Source organism: Maylandia zebra, linkage group LG11 (assembly GCF_041146795.1).
Source record: "Maylandia zebra isolate NMK-2024a linkage group LG11, Mzebra_GT3a, whole genome shotgun sequence".
Taxonomy (NCBI): domain Eukaryota; kingdom Metazoa; phylum Chordata; class Actinopteri; order Cichliformes; family Cichlidae; genus Maylandia; species Maylandia zebra.
Window position 1 is genome coordinate 27,609,575 of NC_135177.1, and position 22,856 is coordinate 27,632,430.

Consider the following 22,856-nt stretch of genomic DNA (forward strand, 5'->3'; position numbering starts at 1 on the left):
TCAAAATCTGTGTGAATTTATTTAACAAGTCTTCAAAATAAAACTAAGCATTCAGCCATATCAATTTTCATCTGAGTTACAGGTATGTTCATAGTTTTAATCCTGATGGCCTATTCTCCATCTTAAAATGTATATTTGCCAACTCTGACTCACCAGCATCAAAGCTGAAATAATGAAATTATTAAGGTATTTTTTAATAGAATTTTCACAAGTGTATCAAACAAACTTACAATGAAAAAAACAAACAATAACAGCTTCAACAGAAACAAAATAATTAGTGTGGCCAATCACGGCAGGCTGCCACAGCCTGCCACACACAACAGTAATGTTGATGTTTCAGCTTCTTTTAGGTTATTAATGCTGGCTCTTTGTAGAATGATATATATATATATATATATATATATATATATATATATATATATATATATATATATATATAAAGAATTATTAAAACAACTAAAAAAGGAAATAAGATAAAATGTTATGTAAAAAGTGTCATTGCAAAGCTCAATATAAGCAGATACAAGACAAAAAATGCTCTGTATTTCTTGTGCCTTGTCCTCATAACAGCAAGTAACAGCTACAGGGAGGCAAAGTGAATGTTTTTATGTGCACGTACATATCTTACCCAAAGTGCAAATAATTTGGAGTGAATAATAAGAACCGACTACAATAATAAACATATGCTCAGCTTTTCATGTTCTCTCATTCGTATTTTACCATTTACAAAAAAATGTCTAATTCTTTAAAATGTCCCACCTCTTTCTGGATCATTATATACAGTAAATTGTTAAGTTGAACAAAGAAAGACATACAATAGAGAAAGGCAACTGACACGTGAGGAAAGGAAACATTCAAAATGCATAAAACTGCAGTTATAAGAGCATTAAAACAGTAACTCCATTACACTTTTAAAATATTGACTGCAAGTTTCATCTACTATACTGTATCAGTGTTTGGTGTCTTTTCTTCAGAGTATGATTTCTACCTGAAGTTACATTATTGATGGAAAAAAATGTTTTACACAGTTACAAGCAATTCGCACTTATAATAATAAGGCACTCCATGAACAAAATCTATTTAAAATTTTTTTTTAACTTTGTGAGGGTTCATGCAAACAATGCAGCATCAAAACAGGATTTTGGACACCAGCTTTTAGATTAGAATCTGACATAGACGGGACATTGAGTAACTGATGTCTTATATAAAGAAATTGACCTGAGGCAGTATGTGTTAGCCTGTGTTTCCTGTCTTGGTAATTACTCAGGGTTCTTGCCATAATAAAGAGTAAGTTGAGGGAAAGGTGGGATTTTAGGAAATGAATGCTCTATAGGCTGGTGTGGCAGTCACGGCATAAGATTCTGTCGCCATCAGGGAAAAACCCAGCACCAACAAGCGAAACAGAGCACTGCGAGCAGGTGAAACACGGCTGATGCCACTGACGATCTTCAAATGAGATGTACTTTCCTCCTCCAAAGCCTGAAGAGCAAGGAAAAACAAATTGACTGCTGAAAGTTGATACTTGAAAATAAAATATCAGTTTTTTGACACTAAATTATCCTGACATTTTTTTTGTCTATAACAGGGGTGTCAAACATAAGGCCCGGTGGACAGCATCGGCCAGGCAAAGACTCCAATATGGCCCAGGGTTAGGAAGGCTTTCAGAAATGTTAACGACGAGTGGATACATTTTGAATTTTTTACTGTTTTCAAAAGTTTCATCACCAGACCAATGGTCATTTATACTACAGCAGGGTAGTTAGGTAATAGATAAAAAAATTACATGATAGAAAAGTTCATGTTTTTCGCTATTATTTACTATATAAATTTATATAAATATATATTTTTTAATATTTGAAATTGTATTTTTTTGTATATCTGAGGGAATAAATGTTAAACGTCTTCATAAGTTAGTGATTAGTTTCAGGTCTTCAATGCATTCAACACTATTTTTTGCCATAAATTCTCTGTATCTACCCTCTGTGGTCCAAGCAGTCTTCCATACCATACTGAAATTCAATGTATGTAGTGTATAAAGGTAGCACTACAAGTATATTCACAAATCAAGATAGTGATGTATACACCGTGATGCATTCTTGCCTGTGATGGGTTTGCTGCAGGCCTCACACTTCTTGGCGTACAGGTTTCCAAAGCACTTGAGGCAGTAAGGGCTGTCATCCCGGGAGGTGAAGTGCTGACCTGCCAGCTGGGTCTTACAGCTGGTGCACACAAAACACTCCTTATGCCACGGCTCATCACGATAGGTCACTCCACCTTTGGTCAGAGTCTTAAAAAAAGATCAAGGGTCATGTGGAAATCTGTCACACTACTGCAGAGATTTAATACAACTAATTTTTAACTCATTTTTTGAAGTGTGGCAGTTTACCAGTTTCTCAAACTGTAATAAGTCTTTATAACAATGTGGCAGCTTTGCTGACCTTTTTACAGCGTGTGCAACGTGGAGCAAACTTGTCCTCGTAGCAGGCCACACAGTAGTGCTCATCCTTGTCAGGAATGAAGGACTTTGAGCCAATCGGCTGTGAACAGCTGTGACAGATGAAACAGCCCTCATGCCAAGTCGAACCTGCATACTCGAGTTTTCTTGTGCCTACAGTAACAGAAGAATGGAAACAAGAGACAGAAAATGAATGATGGAAAGAATGAATATAAAAGTGCTAAGCTTGCATCATCTACACGTCTTTATAGGATAGTTACGATCATTTTGGTATTTTTTGTGGTTTTATTAAAATAGGAAATAAAACAGTTGAATTGCATGAAGACATATAAATCCATTTTGTTTCACTAAGATTTATTTTTCATCATAATACCACAGCCCCCATACTTCTCTCCTACAACTGGAAACTGGTGGCAGGCCTTAAAAGAAAAGGGATAATGCCATTTCCCCCTCTGTGTCCTCAACCAATCCATCTTGTATTCCACAGCTGTTGAGATTTTTATTATACTGGTTGGTTTATTCTACAGTGACGCAGTGGTTTGTGTTGGGCTGACATCTTGCATTACTGCTAACGTTTCCTCGCCTTAGGGTATATGTGCTGTTGTGATCTCTAATCAAAAACACTGAAATCCCCAGCAAAATCTTTCCAGATTAGAAACTGACATTAATAACTGTGGCTCAAGAAGCATAATATTAACTGATAGACATGCCTATTTGACAAAAACAATAAAAGTGAACATGCTAAAATAGAATTCTGTTTTTCTTTCTTTTTTTTTTAGAAGAGAAAGCATTTCAAAAGAATAGCAATAAGCTTTAAAAACGTTATAAACAGGCAGTAAGTTTATAACAAAGCACGAAATCTCTGCACAGAAAGCCGAATTTCTAAAGAATGCTTTCTGCATGTAGTCTAAAGTCAGTATTCTTTAAATAGTCTCTTGACTCTACAGGCCCTCTTGATCTTACACCACAAAACTACTGTGTACTCTGCTTATTACAGTACACGTTTACAGTACACTTCCATAAATGGATTTCCCATATATGTGAGATGCAATCAAAAACTTTCACTTACAGCACAGGGATAAAAGGATTTCAATTTGGTTAACGTTTCATTCAAGGTCGTGTCCTTGAGCCATACACTGCTACGTTTTGATCACTCGCTTGAAGCTCTGTTTTGACTAGTCACAGGCGTAGATTTGTGATACACACTGGATTTCCTCCAGCCTGTCAAAACAGCGACCCTTCAAGTTGCAAGTAACTAAAAGTGGTGAGTAGGGTGAGAGGTGAGTGAAGATTGTGCCCTTGTAGGACAGTTGTGTGTGCTGTAGTTCATTTGCACATAACGTCCTTGCTCAGACGTCTCAAAGGACTGGCATGGCTGTGCAGAGCCTTTGCACAATTTTGCAGACTGTCATCTATATGCTGTAACTGATTACTGTCACCAGGTGGCAGAGTCAAAAATGTGTGGAAGAACCAGTCTGTGGGCTGTTCTTGTGATGCTGTTGATCCTTCAGCCAGCCATGGAGAAGATTGATGTTATAACATGCAAAGAGTTAAAGTGAAACCAAGCATTCAAAACAAAACAACTGCAGCCAGTGTCTGGGCTTTTTCACGCTACTGTTTTGATCTTTGGTATTATTTTGTTCTTTTTTCATGCTTCTGTCTCCCCTTTGCAGTGAATGCTCCCTTTCCTGCCCAGCTCCACTTTTCAACCAATCAGCATTCGATCTACACACAGCATCATCTTTGCTGAGCCATGCACTGTTGTCGTTTTGAGGACTGCGCATCAGCGCATCTCTGTAGAGATAAACGAATACTCACGCAAATGAGCACAAATACAGTACCATGAATCCCATTTTAAGACAGTAGAACTGGGCACTCTCAGTCTGATCTTATGGGAAAATTTCCCAGTGTGCCTGACCTGATGCACTGCTCTTCAGGCTTGAAAACTCCAAGCTCGTCTACTGGAAATACTATTTGGTGTCTGAGTTTATAGCCAGAGACCAAAAACTCAAAATGATATCAGTTAGCTTAGGTAAAAGTTAAATCACTTAAACTTTTTGGTGTTTTTTTAGGTGAAGCAGAACATATCTTGTATGTTTTGTCTGTCTGAAAAATAGAAAAGAACTTATGCAAGACTTCAGTCGCCACAACAACAGAAACGCTAAATGATTTTCAGAAGTGAAGAAGAGGACCATTGTCTGCGACTGCACAACAACATCTGGTTGATGATCTTTGGCAATGGAATAATTTCAGTACTTTTATCAGAACAATCTTGATAACCAAAACAGTTTCTGTGGAATCTTTATACTGATTCAGTGTAAACTGTGCTTTTCTCCTCAAGTCGCTAGCACTAAGGCTATCATTCAGCTATTACACAATGATAAGTATGCTTCTGTTTTTTACAGGTGTTTATGTTATTTGATGACAAATGATGGCAACTGGACGCACAAAAATGAAACAGGATGAAGTAAGTGTCCCTGTAAATTTGTCTTACATAATACTGAATAAAAAAGAGGAGTAATTGGGGGAAGCCAAAGTCTTCCTTGAATTATTTGTAGATTATGAGGGCTGATAAAGATAGTACCGGGGACTGGAATTTGCAGCTTTCTCTACTGATATGATCAGTTTACTTCCAGTCTGTCAGCCATTGGGATCTAGTTTAAACATGTCAATACAAGCAGACTATTCAAGCCTCGTCTTTGCCTCTTTATCATTGGTCATCCTTTTTTCTAAATCCATCCTGTTTCGCCTTTTTCTATAATTTTGACTTTACACTTTTCATTTGACCCTGCTTTCTGGAGTTTACCATCTTACAGTTCTTTTAAAATGATGTGCCTATATTTTAACTTTTCAATTTGAAACAAGTGGAATACATAAAAATAAAAGGAGGGACAAGGAGGAGGGGGTTAGTAAGGTATCATATTTTATGACAATGTTTTTCTATTTTATTGAATTTCATCTTATGGCTCGGCTCATGTTTCAAAATGCCCCACAACTTTACTTTTCTAAATGCCACTGGAAGCATACTTCATACAGACACAAAAAATAAAAACTGTAAACTGTTACAAACAAAATTTAGAAAAAAGACTATAATGCACATTTCATCTTCAAAGTCCCTTTGCACAGAAACATTGCAGCATCCACACATACCTGGCATGACAATCTTGTCACAGGCTACACACTTGGAGGAGAATTCATTACAGTAGCAGTCATTGCAGAGCAGTGCATCATCCTGGCTAGTGAAGGGTTCATCTGCCAGAGAGCGATCGCAGCGGAAGCAACGGAAGCAGTGCTCATGGTAATGCCGGTCTTCATAAAAGAGTTCCTGGCAGCAGAGCAAAGAAAAGGCAAGGACACTGAAAGTCATTTCATACACTTACAAATGTGTCCAAGAAATGAAGTGACATTTCCAGGCATATAAACTAAGGGGATAACAAAAATACTAAAAAATAATTTGTGTTTATAGCATGAGCATTGAGGAGTTTAGTCCTGGGCTAGGTCAAATGTCTGTATATGCAGTGACAAGTAGGTTGCACATGTGCATGACTGTGATTTTATTGGTCAGGCATGTGGAGTGAATTCATTGTATACAGGGCTTTAAGCCAGGAAAATGCTGGCTTTATTTTTCATTTACCCCTCTTAAGGGTGTTGATAACTGAATGGAATGTTTTAGCTAAGTAAACTATCAAGCACTGTGTCATAACTCCACTTATTTGACTCCATTATGGACCATATTGGCTTTAGCTGATCCACTTCATATTAGTGTTTTCCACTGAGGGAGGATTACATTTTAACTTGATTGTGGGGAAGAAATAGACATTGCCTAATGCTGCATTTTTACTATCTCAAAATTAGTTAGTTGGCATTTATGGACTTCTGTGGAAATTACCTGCATAATTGCTTGTTAAATTAGCCTCTACAATGTCTTGCTACGCAAAATATATAGATCACGCCTCGTTTACTATGAATTATGCATCATTAACATGACATAACTTCTGTTTTAGCCATTCAAAGCCATGTCCAAACACTGTAAAAATGGCATAAAGCTCATTGGAGTAGTTCTTTTGTGTGATTTATCTTTGTTTAAACAGTTAATACAAAGTCCACACTGTGGAAAGAGGTAGATCATTATTAGTAGTTTATTACATAAGGAAATCCTATATATACAATCATGTTTTTATCTTTTTATAACAACTATCGAATGCTTTTCAACTGCAAATCTAAAAAAATATTTCACTTGTTACTCTTGTTGTCGAGCACATAGCTGATTGCATGTTGGGTCACGTTGAAATGGATGCCTTACCCTTGCGTCATGGCCAATCAGTTCTTTGCACTCGTCACATGTGTTCGAGAACAAGGTGTCATAGCAGGGGATGCAGTAGGGGCTGTCATTGGACTGGATGTACTTGCGGCCATACAGCGATTCTTTGCAATTGTCACAGTCAAATCGGTCAGTCATCGTAATTTCCTAAAATAGAGAAAAGATGCATTCAGGTCATCAATGATTCTAAAGTAAAATGCTAAAAAGCAAAAGTGAGAACAAACAATAAAATCACAAGAGAAGGGAACAAGGAGGGAGCGTGCTCAAGAATGATTCAATCACCTTTTCCATCACAGCAGCCGAACATCAGTGTAGACTTTCACTGCCAATATTTATGCTGTAAATACTTCAGCTTGTACCAGCAATGGAGCTGAGCTCAAACAAAATACACAGCGCAAGTGGGAGCAAGTGGAAAGAGACGCAGGGAAAGGAGTGAGGGAGGGAGTTAGAGCAGTTCAAAATGCCTTTTAACGTTTTATTACTGTGTGATGAAAGTGTGTGGTAGGTGCAGAGGGAAGGGGGCAAAAGAGGGAGCTGTCACTTGCTGTCTTTGAGTAAAACACCTTCCTGTTTCTATGAAGCGCAAGCTAACGAGTAAAACGCCAAACTGAACAACCTCTGCTGCGATTATGACAGAAAGACGTAGTATATCTGCGCACATCACATGAAATCCACGTGCGTGTAAATATTTATGATGCAAGGTTTTTTTTTTGTATATAGCATGGACCACCAACAGATACAGAAATCTGGTCAAGCGTTTGAAAGTGTGTTTGTGTGTGTATGTCTGAACACAACTGCTCAGCAAGTGGCTTCCTTGCAGGACAAGATGCAGCTACAGTGTGTGCCTTATAGATAATAGGCAGTAACTGTCTATGAATATGGTTTCCGTTGTACGAAAGCACCCTTGATCATGACTGAGTGAACAACAAAGTGACAGAACAACATTGTGTGAGCATTATGGTAACAGTATCAGGTTGCCAAAACATTACAACATGGCTGGAGAAAAGCCCAGTGATAAGCTATACCGCCCTCTGGCAGGCTCTAGTGCTGGCTATTCATTCCCACCACCCAGTAACAACAATCATCGTTGATAAGACAATCAATCAAACTTTAAACTGCTCCATTGCTGCCTGTCTTACACCCACACCCTTAGAAAAACACCCACGGCTGCATGCACACAAGCATATTACACACAAATCCCAAAGGAGGCGTGTAAGTACACATACTGACATTTTTTGTACCAAAGGGGGAAAAAAAGAACAAAGCCAAGTCACACAGGATCCACCATCAAAGAAAAAAATAGTCTCAGCCTCTCAAGTTTCAACCGTCTCTGCCGCTTTGGACATGTGTATGAACGGGCGCACATCACTACACTGCCATGTCACTCTAATTTAATGACTGAATGTCTTAAATTCTGGGGCTTATGCGAAAAGATCAGAATAAGCAGCTGTGGTTCTGTTGTGTTTTAACACTATATTTATGTACATTTGATACACCATCCATCTAAGAAACGGCTGCCATTGGCCCACATAACTACAACGTCAGGATTAGATCAGCAAAGTATAAAGCTCAAAAGCAGCACTGCGACCTTAATATTATCTGCACGTCACGTTAACATACCTGGCACTGCTTTCCAGGCAAAGGTACGGGATGAGGCATGACTCACAAAGCCAGAGAGTCAGTGCTATGACGTCTGATATCAGATTAAATTTCCACAGCAAATCACACACGTATTTATTGCCTGTTTCATATTCATACATGATCTGTCCATTATGATAATAAAGTATATAGAAGTTGTTAAAGTAGAGAAGTGAGATGTTTACACTTCGATTCCTTAAAGAGTACTAAACAGTCTGCCTTTTTTTTTTTTAGGTTTGTCTAGTTTCCCTGTCTAAAAACTAGTTTAGGGTTAAGTATCCAAAGAACTCAGTGGAGCACAGATGAACATTAGAAGTAATTGCAAAATTTTCCAGAACCAAGTACAAATATATTGCATGTAATACTTCAAGAATCAGAACAAAGGCTGTTTTTTTTTACTCCCAGGACTTTTAGTGTTACAGTGAAGTGATTTACTTCAAATACCAATCCAAAGCCTAAAATGAAGTTCTAACAGCACAGACTCTCACAGAGAGGGGCATGACGTCAGTGCACTGACCCTGCAGTGATGGCTTAAGACGTGACTGCATGCAGAAATTGTTGGCCACTAATCAAAAGAGAAGAGAAGAGAAGAGAAGAGAAGAGAAGAGAAGAGAAGAGAAGAGAAGAGAAGAGAAGAGAAGAGAAGAGAAGAGAAGAGAAGATGGTGAGACAGCCGCAGTGAACTCTACTCTGAAAGTCAGTTCTCACAGGGAGAGGGCTGTGTATCTACTACTGTATATACTAGCTTTCTGGCAGAGTTCCATTGCCTTTGTGTACAGTACCAAGTGACTAAAAGCCCCACTCTGGGTTAATAATGTTCAAAAATACCAGAAGTGTGACTGAACTCATTCCCCTGGGAAAAGTGTGGGCTTTTCAGGAAAATCGCCACTGAATCGACATAGGCCCAAAATTATTGCCGAAAGTTCAAATATAGTGCTTCTTCAGAAAGAGACTTTAGGCAGACAACGATGCATACCATTCTCTAGATTTTCAAAGCAACATTCGTTTCAGCAGCGGGGTCGGTGAAGTTGATTCTGCAGGAATGTCACAGTCATATTTAGAATAAACTTGTACGAGTTAAGTTTAAAAATGGTATTGTTTGAGAGCTGACAGTCAACTGTCATCTTAAAACTCTCTCAAAAACATTTGAGACACAGGGGTCTCTAATGTTTTGCCCTTAGTTTCTAGTACCATTATCAACCAAACTCTCAGTCACCCCAAAAGATAAAATCTAATAAATTTCTGTAAAATGAATTGCAAATTCATACTATGCCAAGGATGAACTTGCAATAATTGCTCTTGCTCCAACCACATATCAAAACGCAACTATAGAATTATAGTTGGGTTTAAACTTGCTACAAACAGACCTTCAGACTTGTTTTCGTATATCAGGCTATAAGATAGCAGAAGAATGCCAAGGCCACATTCTAATAGTCATTACAGCCATCCATGATTGGCATCAGGAGGTCAAGTTCAGGGTCAGTTGTGAGACACCACAAAGCAACAGACCAACCAGAGCATGCAGACTGTATCCTGTTGCTGAGCAACATAGTCATGGTTGGTCACTGAAGAGCTAGCAAACACCCTGTCCAGTCCCACAGGCAGGCCTGTTAATCCCCAGCCCAAACTTTGCATATGCTCTGGTTAATTCCAAATGAACAGTCACACAGCCTGCTGGGAACAAATGTGCGAAATCTGTCCCTTGTCCTCTGCAGCTTATCTGGAGAACATGTTTGTAAAATATCTCCTGACATCATGCTACACCAACTGGGGACAGAGATCATCTTGACCACAGAAAGCAGATGGCTGTGTATGATCTGTAATAAACACTCCTATAGTTATTTATATATGTAAAGATATATACATATACTCCACATTAACAGAGAAACTACTGAATCAATTTTCAGCAACAAGAATGAGAAAAACACATTTTATGACTATTTTATTAAACAGTTAATGGGGAAATGTCACATATCAAAGATTAATAATAGTGCCAGTGCAGAAGCAGTGTGACTGGTTGGACCAAGATAAGCCAGCATGACAACTGGAGGAAATAGCATCACGGCCGTGGCACAGCAGTGACACTTTAGGAGCATATTTTAAAATTGTTCTGTTTAATTTTAAGGTGGAAATTACAGAAAAGTTGTGGTTACATTGTAATATGAGGCATGCATGCAATAAAGTAGTTAAGAAGAAGCCATTTAAGCATAAGTTTGTTATTGTAGGTCTGTGTTTATACGTCCTTTGTGACATGTGTGCTTTTAAATCCAAGTGGATACTTGTAATGTGTGGATTTTACTGTGGAGAGTAAAGCCTGATTTACTTTGAAAAAGTAGTAGCAACAAAAGCCACTCAATCACTTTAACTGACTGAATCTTTCGGCAGTAAAAAGACTCACAAACTAGTTGGAGTGTGTTTTGTGCGGGTCACCTTCAAGTAGTACACCATCTATAAAGGTTCCAGAGACAGTGATGAAGTAGAAATGAAGCCCAAAAACAGATAATGAGCAAAGAGTGTGAGATAAAAAGCAAAATGCATGTTGTCTTACAAAAGTCTTACAATAAATTAGAGAAAAAGTGAAACAGCTGCATTTGGATAAACACATATGATCACATTGTGTCCTGTCTGCTGCCTGGACATCTTCCAAACACAGTAAGCCTTTTCTGGCTTTGAGATAGGAGAAATTTCAGTATATCGTTTTAGAGCCTACTTGAGCATATGAAAAATAAAGCACATTAGCAAGAAAAACACTTGTGAAAACAATTGTGTCTCCATCCAGTGGCTATATGAAAAGAGCCTGATGGAGATGAGTTCATTCATTCCAGTTCCTCAAAACCAAGGAAGAATTTCATTATGGTGACTAATGCAGTCAAAGTATGAATTGCACAATGAAGATTTCTTTTAATGGTTCAGAGCTTAGGTTTATGACACAATGTCACAAGAACTGCATTCTGTTTTCTTTTCAAGTGACTCGCAACTAGACCTTCTGGGAAAATGTTCCAAATCCACAAGTCACTCAACAAACGAAATCCCATCAGTATGGCTGTTTTTGTGAGGATCATTGAAAGTGGTCAGAAATATTTAGGTTGTAATAAAACAAAAACAGGGTTGGACTTTGCTATGTATTTGCTAAATTAGTCAGTTGTTTGGTGCGCTGTTCCTGTTGGCTTTCACTAGATCAGATAAATAAAGTCCAGCAATCAAAAGGACACACTGAGTCTTATCACAGGAAGAGAAGGAAATTGCTCATGAATGAGAGATAATGCTGCAGCTCTATTCAAAGACAGATGTGCTTATTTAAACAAGCATATAAGTGCTGGTTTTGGAAATACAAAAAAACACTTTAATTCTAGTGTTAAGCAACAACTTTGCTTACTTAAAAGTAGCAAAAAAATCCACCACAATGAACTGACAGTTTAGTCAAATATGCCGCTGTTTAGTGTAGCTGTTATGCAGACTCTTAGCAAGAAATCCAAACTGCAATCTCTGCAATAAACTCTGCAGTCATCAGAGTTTATTTGATGGGGTCGGCACCAAGCCACTGTTAAGATGCTATTGGTAGATAACCAGTGGCTCCACTAGATCTGTTGTCATTTTTGCACTCTCCGTCTTTCATTAGAGGAAATCTTGGGCCACCCACATTCTCAGTACATTAGAGGAGCATCTGAATATAAAGGTACACAGAGACACTTTCTTCTGCTGAGTTTCTTTCAACAACATGGTTGAGAAAGATGTGGCAGGGCAGAGAGACGTAGCTATGGTCTGGTGTGAGGTCACCTGAGACTGCTCTTCTGTGGAAGCATGGGTCAGACTTGACAACAGAGTACAGGGTGCAGGACCAGACACTGGAAGGCTAACCTGTTATTGCCTCTGAGCATTTAAACACCGCCTGGTGTGGAGTGGGAGGCGACAGAAGGCTCAAGTTAAAGCCAACATCATAAACATAAAGGAAGAAAATGAGTACCTGCAACAGCAAATGTCACCATGGCCTTTGTAATTTGTCCATTCTTGGCAGCTTTTAATGACCAGTGTGGGAAATGACTTAATGTCTTTTAATATTAGCCTTCAGTCTGTTGTGTTGTGCACACAGCAGTATTAGGGAAAAGCTACAAGTGAATATCAGCTGGCTTGAAAGAACTGTATCTCAAACCTTCTGGAGTCCTTCATTAAAAGGATCTGACACAATGATTTATGTGTGTACAAAAGATAAACAAAAGCCCAGCACATACTGCACTTAATTTAGCTATACTTAAAACATAAATTTTTCACAGTCTGACAGTCACTTGGCCCAACTGAGAGTTGAGGACGTGTTAGCTAGAGGGCCTCCATGTGTGCATGGATCACAAAACTCCGTGAAGAAGAACCCAGCTGAAAATGCAATTGTCACACGTCACCGCTCCGTTTCCAGAAGCCAATCTCAATCCGAGTGTTCCACAATACTCCACCAACACCAAACAATAACATTACAATTACTTTAAATCATACAGTGCTGTCCCAACCACCATGAGGGAAAGCTTGGAAGTGAACTGAATCTGAATGTATTTTTGTACCACTGTGTGCAGATGGTCAAAAGGCTACATTTTTGGCCTACATTTGTCTTCCTTTGAAGAAAAAAAAATGCTGCCATACATTAGTGCCTCACATCTGGTTTGCATTGGAGGAACTATGCAGTTAACTCCTGTGTGCCAGTGGAGGTTTTGGAGAATCAATGCCTTGAGAATGCAGGAAAAGCGGCGTTTTTACTTTTTTTTATTTCTCTGTGCTGGTATTTAGATGGCATGGGGAAAACTAGAATGGGAGCGAGGACAAAGACAAAAAAAATGTAAAAGCTGGCAAGAAAGGTAAAAAAAAACTAAAACTTGACAGTCTGCTCTGTAGTTAATCTTTGAATATATTTAAAGGTGGAAAACAGTGTGGAGTGAGGAGAGGAAAGTAAGGAATTCAGAAACAATGGCGCTGAAAAGAATGTGTGATAAACAGCCAATTCACAACAAACGATTCAAAAAGTTGATTCCTGCAGAAAACAAAGGCAAACAACAAAGGGAAGCCAATAAAGGTGCTGAAAGATCTCAAGACAAAAATTCAGTTTTCTCAAAGTCTTACTCCTGCTTTGAATAGTTAAAATGAACAGAGTTGTTCTAAGCCTTCTATATAGCTTTCAGAGAGGATTTACCACGACCGTGTCTCTCTTTAAAGAAACACAGAGTTTAAAACCAAGAACCTGTTTCTCCAAAGTTTCCCATGGCAGATTTGTGCACAAGCATGGAAAGTCACTGTACTGCTATCTTCACATCCTCCCCGTCATCCCCAACCCTATGATCCACAGGATAGGGAATCCCTTTGAAATCTGAATCCTTCACAGTTTAGTGGAGAACCTTTTCAGTCACCTGCTTTGTAATGCTGTGCATAACATTTGAATAAATGTATTCCCATTTTTAACAGCCCTTCTTTACTCATGTATTCAGTGTGGCCACCCTAGTCTCCATTCAGATCTAAGGACAGAAGTATGCTTAGTGAGGTCAGGGTACTTCCACTTCCAAGCTGGGTGATTCATTTACTGGTTTGCAAGCCCCAGGAGAGGATGTTTTCACGAGACCATGCTCCAGAGGGGGAGGGGGGAGCCCTTTTGATACAATATCTTCAATGGCAAAACAAACGATATATATTTTTGTCTGTCTCTTTGTGCCTTTGTTTCATGAACAGTCAGATTCAGTAATGACCTGCTAACTAAACCAATTGCACAACATTTCTGAACTTTTCCCCATTAATCCCTTCATAAAGTTAAGAGTATCATACTCCATGCATGGGTTTTTGTGAGTTTTAACCTTAATAAATTGCACAAAGTCCTTTCCCCCCCTTGTTTTACACAGGTCCTACTTTGTATTTGAGGCAGGCACTTTTGACCTGTGTGCTGGTGTAGTTCTTCTTCCCACCAGCAAGAGTCGCTACAGTTCTTTCATGCCAAGATTTGTTTGTTATTAGCTGTAGAGTTAGTAATGCAGCACACTTTGAGAAAAGACTGACTCAGCATGTTGTTCAGATAAACATCTGCATCCATCCTCTTCGTTGTTTTACAGAAAGCATCGCTTGTGAGTATTTAAGTTGAACAAGAGTTAATGCAACTATATTGGCTATTATTTATGCACTTTTATGGTTAAAGGTGTACTGTATTCAGATTTACTTTCTTTCCAATGTTAGCTAGTTTAGCCAACTGATTTGCATTATCGTGTGAATATATAGGCTGAATATTGCTTATTTCTTCTGTTTGTAGTTTCACTCCGTTGATAATTGAAGGCAGCGTCAATAAAAGGGACGATACACCTGTCAGTTGTCGAGGAGTTTATCTATCTGCATAACTGTATCCAGTGTATCAGTGAGGGCAGAATAGTGAAAAAGCGTCCTTCTACAAGACAACCTTTGGATGTTACGTCAACTCAGCTACATCAACCATGTCTGAAGCAAGACAAGATAAAGCATCATCTGTCCGTTCAGAGAAATCATATGGGTCAAAAGGTACAAGTAGGTCATCTGCCAGTATGGCCGCCCTAAACGCTCGAGCCAAAGCTGAAGCAGCACGCAAAAGAGCTGAATACGCTAAAAAGGAAATCGAAATGCAAGTTAAGAAAGCAGAGCTTAAAGTAGAGGAAACACGTCTAGAGGCCACATTACAAGCCCTCCAACAAGAACGTGACGCGGAAGCGGCACACGCCGAAGCAATAGTTTTTGAAACAGCAGTCAATGATCTTGAAGAAGAACACGTGAGTGTACCTCAAAGGGTTGACACTTTGGAACGCACCTTTAACTATGTGAAAGACCAGCTCATCATCAAAGACAGCACAAGCCCAATTGGCCATACCGAGTATAATTCAATGCCTGCACCAAATGTCACATTCCTCACGCCAAAACAAGAGCCAACCAGGTCGGACACCTTAAAGGAATATGTCCTTCAACCTCTGAGTACTGACAAAGGAGAAAACGTTTCCCAGTCTCCAAAATTAATGCAGAAAATGTCACCAGGTACTTCACCGAGATTTGAACATAAGGTGAGCATGCAACAAGGAAACATTTCTGACATAGCCAGGTTTCTTGCAAGACGCGACTTACTCACCGGTGGCCTCCGAAGGTTCAGTGACAAGGCAGGAGATTACTGGGGATGGAAATCTTCGTTTGAGAATGCAATTTGTGACTTAAACCTAACGGCCAGTGAGGAACTGGATTTGCTGATTAAATGGCTTGGCACAGAATCAGTGCAATATGCATATCGTTTAAGAGCTGTGCATATTAACAATCCCTCTGAAGGACTTGCTAAGGTGTGGGAAAGATTAAATGAGTGCTACGGCTCCCCCGAAGCTATAGAGAACGCACTGCTCGACAGATTGGACCGTTTCCCAAAAATCTCATACAAAGATCCACAACTGTTGAGAGAACTACAGGACCTGCTCCTAGAAATAGATGCCGCAAAGAGTGAAGGTTACATTCCAGGTCTACTCTACCTCGATACAGCGAGAGGCATTAATCCAGTGGTGGAAAAACTCCCCTATGCTATGCAAGAAAAATGGATGAACTATGGTTCTAAATACAAAGAGGACCATTGCGTGTCATTTCCACCATTCTCTGCATTTGTGGCCTTCATCAGTAGAGAAGCAAAAATGCGCAACGACCCCAGCTTTAGGCAGTCTGTGCCGCCTCCTCCTGCCCTTTCAAAGACGAATAAACTTTACGAAAAACACGCTAAAAGAGAACCTATCTCAGTTATCAGAACCGAAGTTGTCAGTACGGAGCCGAAATCAACTCCTACAAACATTGAGGACCCAAATAAGGAATGTCCTATCCACAAAAGACCTCATGCTCTCAAAAAATGCAGAGCATTCAGGGAAATGCCACTGGAGGAGCGAAAGGCCTATCTCAAGAAAAACATGATATGCTTCAGATGCTGTGCTTCTACAAACCACCAGGCAAAGACATGTAAGTCAGAAATACATTGTACAGAATGTGATTCAAAATTACACATTACAGCTCTTCATCCGGGACTGGCATCAACGACTACTGCGACAGCTACTATTGCAGAGCCGGTAACAGTTGACGGCGGGGAGCGCAATGCAGCACGGCCCACAGCTATCTCGACATGCACACAAGTATGTGGAAGTGAATTTGAAAGTCACTCATGTGCCAAGATCTGCCTTGTGTTCATTTACCCAAAGAACTCACCTGAAAAGAAACTTAAGGCCTATGCCATCCTAGACGACCAAAGCAACAGGTCACTCGCAAAATCATCGGTTTTTGACACATTTGGCATCACAAGAAACTCATTTCCATATAAATTGAGAACCTGTGCTGGATTGGAGGAAGTGACAGGGAGGAGAGCTTTTAACTTCATTGTGGAATCGGCAGATTGCACGTCACGTCTTGAGCTCCAGACACTTATCGAGTGTGATATGCTACCCGACAATCGCAGTGAGATTCCCACAGCTGAAGCTGCTCGAAACCACACCCACCTTCAGGAAATCGCAACCGAAATCCCGGCTCTCGACCAGAGTGCTCAGATCCTGCTGCTCATTGGAACGGACGTTATTCAAGCACACAAAGTTCTCGACCAGCGCAATGTACCTCCAAATGCGCCATTTGCACAGAAGCTAGCTCTTGGATGGGTGATCATTGGCAACGTTTGCCTGGGTGGAGCTCACAAACCCGTGCGTGCTAACATTTTCAAAACGAACATCTTAGACAATGGTCGTCCAAGTCACTTCCTTCCATGCAAAAATGCCATTCAGGTAAAGGAAAGTTTCAACTCGCAAGGCTACAACAAGGTCAACACCCCAATGCGAAGAAAGCACTCTTCGATTGGAGAAACAGTTTTCAAACAAACAAGTTTGGACGAGAGCCTCGGCTACTCACAGGAGGAAAGGGCCTTTTTACAGATAATGGATAAGGAAGTCTACCAGGACAGTGCTAACAGCTGGGTCGCGCCACTACCTTTTCGTTCACCCAGGCCACGGCTGCCGAACAATAAGCGGCAGGCTATGCAACGCCTTACATCAGTACGCCACATGCTGAACAAACGCCCTCAGGTAAAAGGTCAGTTTACAGACTTTATGCAAACTTTGTTTGACAATGGCCACGCTGAGATAGCGCCACCACTCACTAAAGAAGAAGAGTGCTGGTACCTCCCCTTCTTCGGCGTGTACCACCCGCGCAAACCGGAACAAATACGCATTGTCTTCGACTCAAGCGCACAACACAATGGAGTATCCCTCAACGATGTTCTTCTTACTGGGCCCAACCTCAACAATAGCTTGTTGGGTGTGTTGATGCGACTCCGTGAAGAAAAGGTGGCAGTCACAGCCGATATCAAACAAATGTTCCATTGCTTCGTGGTCAGGGAGGACCACCGGAACTTTTTGAGATTCCTCTGGCACCAAAACAATGACATGGATCAACCGATCGTGGAATACAGAATGACTGTACATGTCTTTGGCAACAGCCCGTCGCCCGCGGTTGCAACTTACGGACTCAGAAGGGCATCAGAGGACCGAGACAAGCAAGACATCACTACACAACATCTAGTGGAACGACATTTTTACGTAGATGATTGTCTTGCCTCCTTCCAATCAAGTACTGATGCCATTGTTGTTATGCAAAACGCTCAAGACACTATGGCTTCATCTAATCTGAGGCTACACAAGATTGCATCCAATGACGTGGACGTAATGAAGGCATTCCACAAAAACGATCTAGCCAAAGGTCTAAAAGACCTCGACTTAGGAGCTGACATTCCACCTATGCAAAGAAGCCTTGGAATAAGCTGGGACATTGCAACAGACAAATTCACATTTCAAGCGTCCACTGCTGAGAAGCCCTATACCCGCAGAGGGGTACTTTCAGTTGTCAACAGTCTGTTTGACCCTCTCGGGTTTGCAGCTCCGGTCAGCATCAAAGGCAGAGCTCTCCTTAGAGAACTTTCCACAGACATATGTCAATGGGATGATCCACTCCCAGAAAAGTTGCTCCAAGAGTGGAGTGCATGGAAAGAGTCCCTGAAACTTCTCGAAGAAGTCAGAATACCGAGAATGTACACCTCTATATCCTTCAATGGTGCAGAAAAAAGGGAGCTCTGTGTATTCTGTGACGCGTCTACAAAAGCTATCGCTGCAGTAGCCTATGTCAAGCTAACAGACTCAGAAGGCAACAATGAACTGGGATTCATGTTTGGCAAAGCAAAACTCGCACCGCAGCAAGAAATAACAATCCCCAGGCTCGAGCTATGTGCAGCTGTTCTTGCTGTCGAGATTGCTGACATTATCACAGAGGAAATTGATGTTCCCTTCCATTCTACAAGATTTTTCACAGACAGCAGAGTGGTACTTGGATACATACAGAATGAATCCAGACGATTCTACGTCTATGTATGCAATCGCGTACAGAGGATTCGAAAATCGTCCAACCCAGAGCAGTGGAACTACGTTCCAACAGAGCTTAACCCAGCCGACATAGCTTCAAGATCAATCCCAGCTAGTGCACTCTCATCAAGCACATGGCTCAAAGGACCAGATTACCTACTGAGAGCAACTCCTGAAGTGACTAAACATACCTTTGAACTAGTCAATCCTGAATCAGATCCTGAGATCCGTCCAACAGTGACATCACTTTCAACCAATGTCGTGGCTTCTTTCCTCGAAACGAGACGATTTGCGTCTTTCTCTACTTGGGGGTCATTGTTGAGAGCAATAGCAAGGCTCATTCATATTGCAAGGTGTTACAGGAATAGCACTCCCCCAAAAGGGTGTCATGGCTGGCATATCTGCAAAAGTCTTAGTCCAGAAGATTACAGTAAGGCAAAGAGCGTTGTTCTGAGTGGTCTTCAACACGAGGTTTACCCTGACATCTTCACATGTCTTCAAGCCCAAAAAGACATTCCAAAACAGAGCCTTCTCAGAAAACTCTCTCCTTTCAAAGACAATGCAGACTGTCTCAGGGTTGGTGGTCGCCTTTCACAAGCCAGCATGGAAAGCGACGAAGCACACCCCATTATCATCCCAGGCAACCACCATTTAACTACTTTACTAATCCGACACTACCACCAACAGGTGCAGCACCAGGGGCGCCATTTCACAGAGGGAGCCATGAGATCCGCTGGCTTCTGGATTGTTGGTGGGAAACGGAGCATCAGTTCAGTCATCCACCACTGTGTAATTTGCCGCAAGCTCAGGTGGAACACAGAAACGCAAAAAATGTCAGACTTACCCATCGATCGTGTGACAGTCTGCCCCCCGTTCACTTACGTCGGAGTTGACGTCTTTGGACCGTGGACAATAAGCTCTCGGAGAACAAGAGGAGGCCTTGCTAGCAGCAAACGCTGGGCCGTCATCTTCACCTGCTTGGGCATCAGGGCCATTCATGTTGAGGTCATCGAGACGATGGAGTCGTCTAGTTTTATCAATGCTCTGAGACGATTCATCTCTATCCGAGGACCAGTAAAGCAGCTGAGGTCCGACTGTGGGACCAACTTTCTGGGAGCGTGCAAGGAGCTCGGAATAACTTCAAAACACTGCGGCAACCAGGAAATTCAAGACTTTTTATCCAAGAATGAATGCACATGGATCTTCAACCCTCCTCATAGTTCTCATATGGGAGGAAGTTGGGAGCGCATGATCGGCATCGTGAAGCGCATACTGGACTCTATGCTAACTGTCAACTCAGTTCGCCTGTTGACCCATGAGGTTCTCGTTACCCTTCTAGCAGAGGTAACCGCTATTGTAAACTCTCGACCGCTACTACCAGTCTCATCAGATCCAGATTGCCCCCTTCTTCTTACGCCTGCTACCCTCCTTACGCAGAAAACTGGATTACCACCTACACCACCCGGACACTTTGACAATAAAGATATGTTCGGACGCCAATGGAGACAAGTGCAACATCTTTCAAATGTCTTCTGGCACCGTTGGAAAACACAGTACCTGCCGACACTCCAAGAGCGAAGAAAATGGCAATCTGTGAGTCAAAACCTTCAAAAGGGAGATCTAGTTCTTCTAAAGGACAGTCGAGCTAAAAGAAACCACTGGCCCATGGGGGTGGTTGTTGAGACCTTTCCTAGCCAAGACGGACATGTCAGAAAGATTGAGGTAAAGGTCACTTCTGGATGAATATCTAAAACCTTCTTAAGACCAGTGACAGAGACTGTACTCCTGCTGCGAAATACTAATAGAGACATTGATCCTTAAAGATGGTGATGACATCCAATAGATGTCAGACGGGGAGTGTGCTGGTGTAGTTCTTCTTCCCACCAGCAAGAGTCGCTACAGTTCTTTCATGCCAAGATTTGTTTGTTATTAGCTGTAGAGTTAGTAATGCAGCACACTTTGAGAAAAGACTGACTCAGCATAAGGGATGGGTATTGATAAGATTTTAACGATTCCGATTCCATTTTCGATTCTGTTTAACGATTCGATTCTTTATCGATTCTCTTATCGATTCTTTTTTTTTTTTTTTAAAAAGGAGAACACTAAGGTCGATTAGCTCAGAGCTTTGTTTTATATCTTCTCTTTGAACAAGATAGAAATTTAGGAGTAACATGGCCTTACAAACCCAACAGTGAGATCTTGAGAGATCCAGCCTACGGCTCTTCAATGGGGTGTCACAGGGTCCCCAGGAAAAAAAATTGTAAATGTAAAATAATAAAATAAATATTCTTGTGAGACATATCACATATTGACGGGGTCGGGTTATGTTAAAAAGTATAAATTGTTATACTTTGTTCATTGGTTCAAAGGTACCCCACACTTCTTTTTTTGTTTGCTTGTTTGTTCTGGTGTATTTTTCATTTGAACTGTTACTCTGCCAGAGTACTCATATTTACAAGATGGCATTGAACGCCCCATTGGTGTATCAGGAAAACTATTTTGTACGTATGTTCCTTGAAGGGGATTGAAGTCGTTCTTTTTTCCACCGCAGCGAAGGGCTAGGAGTAGGAGAGGAGCTGCTGTATGTTTTTGTTATCGAATCGATCTGATTGTGAAATAAAGCATATGCAGTGAGAAAGCAACTCCAGGAGTCATCCCTGCCTTAAAGCTGCAACATTCTTCTGTAGCAATAACAAAGTATAACATAAATTGTTCTCTGGCAATTACACAAGAATATCCAGTAATGTCCCTGCCCACAATTAAACACATTCACTTACCAAAAATCGGGGGCATGTGCTGTGGCAAATGGGTGCAAGCCTTTGACCACAAACTTAGACACTGCTCGGTGACATTAGTCTATCCTGGCCTGAAAGGAGACGCTACCGGTAGACTGCAGCGAGAACTGCCAGCATCTGAGCCAGACTCTGTCTGTCTCTCTCATCATGGTCACCTACATGTACAGTAATGGCAGGTCTTGTAATAAGGCAGATTGCGCTAACATAATATGCACTGTTAGTTGATTATTTACCTGCCGCATTAACGGGAGAGGACGTGCAAACGTTAGCGCTGCTGCTGGGTTGAGAGTCACGAGTCCGGAGCGGAATTAAAAACGCGTGTCATCGCGTGTTTTGTGAGCAAATGCTTTTGCATATTCGTAGTGTTTCCTCCCTTAAATGAAATATCTACTTTGCAAGTTGCCCTGTTGTCATCGGTTCTCATAAAGTATAATCAAACTTTTGAGCGTTTGAGCCGCTTAGGCGCCGTGTTCCCTGCCAGGTAAATGACGCTCCGCAACGTGGTGACGTCATTCGGGGCGACTGGAATCGATAAGGGAATCGTTTGCAAAAATGGCAAACGATTCCAAGGAATTGAAACAGTGGGAACCGGTTCTCAACAAGAACCGGTTTTCGATACCCATCCCTACTCAGCATGTTGTTCAGATAAACATCTGCATCCATCCTCTTCGTTGTTTTACAGAAAGCATCGCTTGTGAGTATTTAAGTTGAACAAGAGTTAATGCAACTATATTGGCTATTATTTATGCACTTTTATGGTTAAAGGTGTACTGTATTCAGATTTACTTTCTTTCCAATGTTAGCTAGTTTAGCCAACTGATTTGCATTATCGTGTGAATATATAGGCTGAATATTGCTTATTTCTTCTGTTTGTAGTTTCACTCCGTTGATAATTGAAGGCAGCGTCAATAAAAGGGACGATACACCTGTCAGTTGTCGAGGAGTTTATCTATCTGCATAACTGTATCCAGTGTATCAGTGAGGGCAGAATAACCTGTTTAAGGCATTTTGGGAAATTAAATGTAATTACACAGTGGTTTGGAAATGCTTTGACTTTGTTTTCCATGCTTTGTGATATAATAAAAATAACTTGTGATGGAGTCATGGACATTTCTCCTTTTCTTTTCTATTTGCTATGGCTATGTCTTTATTGTTGTACTTAAATCTGTGTTCTACAACTTTTGACCTTGTTAGGAATGGCTGTTTTCACTCTGAGTGAAAACAAGAGGAGCAGTCATTTTTAGAGTTCC

At 40.8% G+C, this 22,856-nt stretch overlaps 1 protein-coding gene and 1 long non-coding RNA gene across 2 annotated transcripts in view; both read right to left on the reverse strand.

The window, feature by feature from the left end:
- The window catches only part of fhl3a (four and a half LIM domains 3a), a 36,257-nt gene continuing 13,401 nt past the window's right edge, over positions 1-22,856 (reverse strand). The window contains exons 2-6 of the mRNA XM_004551005.6: positions 6,759-6,923; positions 5,606-5,780; positions 2,439-2,608; positions 2,101-2,287; positions 1-1,479 (exon numbers count right to left, since the gene is read on the reverse strand). Of these exons, the coding sequence (XP_004551062.1) occupies positions 1,328-1,479; positions 2,101-2,287; positions 2,439-2,608; positions 5,606-5,780; positions 6,759-6,914 (840 nt within the window). The 5' untranslated portion in view covers positions 6,915-6,923 and the 3' untranslated portion in view covers positions 1-1,327. The remainder of the gene's footprint in view (positions 1,480-2,100; positions 2,288-2,438; positions 2,609-5,605; positions 5,781-6,758; positions 6,924-22,856) is intronic.
- On the reverse strand, positions 20,883-22,244 carry LOC143421106 (uncharacterized). Its single transcript, XR_013100860.1, has 2 exons — positions 21,840-22,244; positions 20,883-21,761 (listed from the first exon to the last, which is right to left on the reverse strand). It is a non-coding gene; the product is annotated as an uncharacterized LOC143421106 (long non-coding RNA).